The sequence below is a fragment of the Branchiostoma belcheri genome, unplaced genomic scaffold, assembly GCF_001625305.1.
Source record: "Branchiostoma belcheri isolate BF01 breed outbred unplaced genomic scaffold, Haploidv18h27 scaffold27, whole genome shotgun sequence".
In the NCBI taxonomy this organism is placed as follows: Eukaryota; Metazoa; Chordata; class Leptocardii; order Amphioxiformes; family Branchiostomatidae; genus Branchiostoma; species Branchiostoma belcheri.
Window position 1 is genome coordinate 1,136,802 of NW_017803876.1, and position 1,778 is coordinate 1,138,579.

Consider the following 1,778-nt stretch of genomic DNA (forward strand, 5'->3'; position numbering starts at 1 on the left):
GTTCCTGGACGGCAGCGGGAGGGTCAAGGTCCCGGAGGCCTTCATGCCGTTCTCCACAGGTTGGTGTTGTCGATCAAACTGCCAATAATAATCGAAACGGTTTATTTTTTTAAGCTACGTTACAGTTAGTAACGCTGTGTTATGTTCAGTGCATCCAGATCAATGATTCGTAATCAGTTTCTTTGGAAAAAGTTACATTTTTGCCTTCATGACACTGCTTCTGTTGGTATTGGAAACATTCTGCAGGAATAAAATTACTTAAAGAATGATGTATCTAAAAGTAGATCCATTAAGGACTTGTTATGGCACAATCATCTACCGTTTCAACTACAACTGTACTTCAATATTGCTCCATCTCTGTGCAGGAAGAAGAATTTGCCTCGGCGAGCAGCTGGCCAAGATGGAACTTTTCCTGTTCCTCACGTCCCTGCTGCAGCAGTTCACCTTCAAACTGCCAGAGGGCGCGCCTGAGCCAGACATGTCAGGAGAGATCGGCGTCACTCTTCAGCCCAAACCCTACAAGCTGGAAGCTATTCCCCGCAAGGCTTCACTGTGATTTTGGCGAGTACATTGAGGGGAAAACAATCATTCTTTCAAAATGAATATGCTACTGGTTGTGTACCATATTCCTGTCAACAACTCAAGAGGTTGGAGGCTCCTTCTTTTGAGTGCCCATCCATTCATTTCATATACATGTCATGTCAGGGTATAGACTCAAATCTGGTAGAATCCAACCTTGATCAACAAAGAATCCGATCTGGATGTTATATATTTGTTAGGTTTTGTCATGGTGTCTTAATTTTTTACCTCTTTTTTTTTCAAATACAAAGGTAGTAAATTTCAAGTCAGTCCGTGGCATGAATCAAATTTGAAAAGACTTTCTGTTGACAGCGAGTTTATCCTTGGTGTATCCAATTGGAGCCTCTCCCCCGACATATACATAAGCTTCCAACACTAGAGGTGTAAATGACATTCTATTCTATTCTATTCTATTCTATTCTATTCTATTCTATTCTATTCTATATGATACTGGACAAAGCCCTATCTAGGGCATCCCGCCCAGTGACATGTGACTTGTCCAACCACAAATACAAAAGTACAGATGACAGCATTACTGTATATTGCTTTATTGACAACAATGCAAAGACACATACTGTGTAACACACAGGACAAGTAATGTACAGATATGGTGATCGATAATAAAAGGACTTTCAAAGCCAAAAAGATCAAGGAACTTTTAAATACATGTCAATAAAAGTGTTAATAGAGACATCCCAAAAGTGGGCTTTGTTAAAATACTCCTATCCCTATCCTACCTTCTACTGCCTCTCTATTTGTAAGCTTTCATGCAGAGCACCAGAATATAATGAATTTGTAAGTATGAAGCTCAGTCACAATACTAAAGTCGTTAGTTATTTACAAAATGCCATTTACATAAGTATAAAAGTAAATTTTGCTCCTCAGGACATGGTTAAGACGCTATTTTCTGTACAAAGCTATAATCCATGTAGTACTGAACATAAGCAATATTTCATAAAAAGGCAGTGTCTACATGTCTGACACATATTGATATAATGTCAAATTAAGTACAATTGCCACAGGACAACAAACTGCTGTCACAGTTCTCTTTACACTACTTTGCTACAACATGAGCACGCTATTGCTACAACATATTTACAGATCAAAGTACATATTGTATTCAAATTGGCAATTTGATCAACTTATTGCCCGTCTTTCTATCTTTTATAATGCCAGTGTCAGTGTTCCAATGCTGGATG

The 1,778-nt window shown here is 38.6% G+C and overlaps 1 protein-coding gene across 1 annotated transcript in view; it reads left to right on the forward strand.

Annotated features, from left to right (window-relative positions):
* The window catches only part of LOC109472270 (cytochrome P450 2U1-like), a 7,753-nt gene extending 7,062 nt beyond the window's left edge, over positions 1–691 (forward strand). The window contains 1 exon segment of the mRNA XM_019771932.1: positions 366–691. Within this exon segment, the coding sequence (XP_019627491.1) occupies positions 366–556 (191 nt within the window). The 3' untranslated portion in view covers positions 557–691.
* The last annotated feature ends 1,087 nt before the right edge of the window (positions 692–1,778 follow it).